Source organism: Myotis lucifugus, unplaced genomic scaffold (assembly GCF_000147115.1).
Source record: "Myotis lucifugus unplaced genomic scaffold, Myoluc2.0 scaffold_413, whole genome shotgun sequence".
Classification (NCBI taxonomy): domain Eukaryota; kingdom Metazoa; phylum Chordata; class Mammalia; order Chiroptera; family Vespertilionidae; genus Myotis; species Myotis lucifugus.
Window position 1 is genome coordinate 541,028 of NW_005871461.1, and position 1,517 is coordinate 542,544.

The 1,517-nt window shown below is 65.3% G+C and overlaps 1 protein-coding gene across 1 annotated transcript in view; it reads right to left on the reverse strand.

Annotated features, from left to right (window-relative positions):
- Nucleotides 1-1,517, reverse strand: part of BAIAP2L2 (BAI1 associated protein 2 like 2) — a gene marked incomplete at its 5' end in the record, with an annotated part of 18,702 nt that overhangs the window by 688 nt on the left and 16,497 nt on the right. The window contains 3 exons of the mRNA XM_023743780.1: nucleotides 22-65; nucleotides 618-825; nucleotides 1,134-1,351. Coding sequence (XP_023599548.1) covers nucleotides 22-65; nucleotides 618-825; nucleotides 1,134-1,351 — 470 coding nt within the window. The remainder of the gene's footprint in view (nucleotides 1-21; nucleotides 66-617; nucleotides 826-1,133; nucleotides 1,352-1,517) is intronic.

A 1,517-nucleotide genomic window follows, 5' to 3' on the forward strand; every position in this document is an offset into this window, starting at 1 on the left:
CCAGTCCTGCCCCAGACTCACCGAGGGAAGAGCTCTGGTGGCTGCTGCTCCCAGGACATGAGTTTCTGCAGGGGATGGAGGAAGGGCCGAGTCTGGAGGGGAAGGGGCAAGCCAGCTCCTGCCCCTCCCTCTCCCCCTCTAGGAGGCAGAGGCCCCGCAGTGCCAGGCTCTGGGCGTGCAGCCCTGGCGTCCTGAGGCCCAGGATTCTGTGGGTTTCAGACTTGAGAAGCCTGTGGGCCAGAGGACCATCTCCAGGGCCAACCACCGCCCAGGACAAGACAGCGGTGGCCTCATGGGGAGGCGTTCCCTGTGTCGCTACCCTGCCCCGGCTCTGACCCAGGACCTGGTTTGACCTCCCTGGGAGGCAGGGAGGACAGGCCTTTCCCAGTGCTCCCGGCAGGGCACCTGGGGCTCTAGTCCCTGACATGAATACATCTCCCCAGCCCCACCCCGGAGTCAGCAGCTCATCCCACCCCTCCCTGCACAGACGGGCAGACTGGGGCCAGGTGGAGGGGCCCCTGCCAGACACAGTGGCAAAGCAGAGAGGGTTCCGGGGTCTGCAGTCTCCCTGCCCACTGGTGACCCAGGTTGCGGACAGCCTGGGGGAGAGGGCTCACCTTGATGTCACTGGCCACCCCCGTGCTGCCCATGCTGCCTCGGCGGCTGCCAGGCAACGGTGTAGGTGCGGGGCTGGGGGCGCGGCTCGGGACCCGGCTCGGAGTTCGCGAGCGGGGCTGGCCGTCCCAGTACTCTGAGGGCGCTGTGGCGTTGCCCGGCCGGTCCAGGAGGTCGTCTAGGCTGTGGCTGCCCCGGAGCGGGTAGGACCTGAGCCCAGAAAGGAGGGAAAGGGAGGGGGTCAGGGGTCAGGCCCCATCTGCTGGGCCCCTGAGCTTCCTACAGCCTCCTCCCTGGCGCCTGGGGGAGAGGAGACTGTTGGCTTGCAGGCAGCCCTGAGAGGAGGCAGAGGGATGGACACAATGACCTTCACAGTTAGAGAGATGGGGGGCCCTTTCTCCAGAGGCTATAGGGGGCTGGGCCCACTCAGGACTGCAACTCACAGATACCCCCCCGATGGGTGGGGTCACCCCCCACTGGAGTCCCCACCCCTACCCCAACTCTGACCACCCAGGTACCTGGAAGGTAGCTCATTCATAGGGCTCATGGGGTTCATGGAGGTCACTGGGTTCAAGGGGTTCATGGGGTTCATGGAGGTCATGGGGTTCAAGGCATTCATGGGGTTCATGGAGGTCACGGGGTTCAAGGCGTTCATGGGGTTCACGGGCACCTCCTCCAGTGGCTTCACATAGGCCTCGGGGAACCAGCCGCTCCTGCTGGGGAAGCAGAGGGTCCCCTAAGCAAAGGCCCAACAACGTGATCCAACCACCTTCCCAGGGAGCACACGAGCCCCGGGCCCTGCGGGTGCGGCTTGCTCCAGAGCTTTGCGGAGAGCACATTTCATCCCCTTGAGGAGGTCTTTCTCGGCATTCAAGGACACAGGCCAGCCTTGTGTCCCCAGG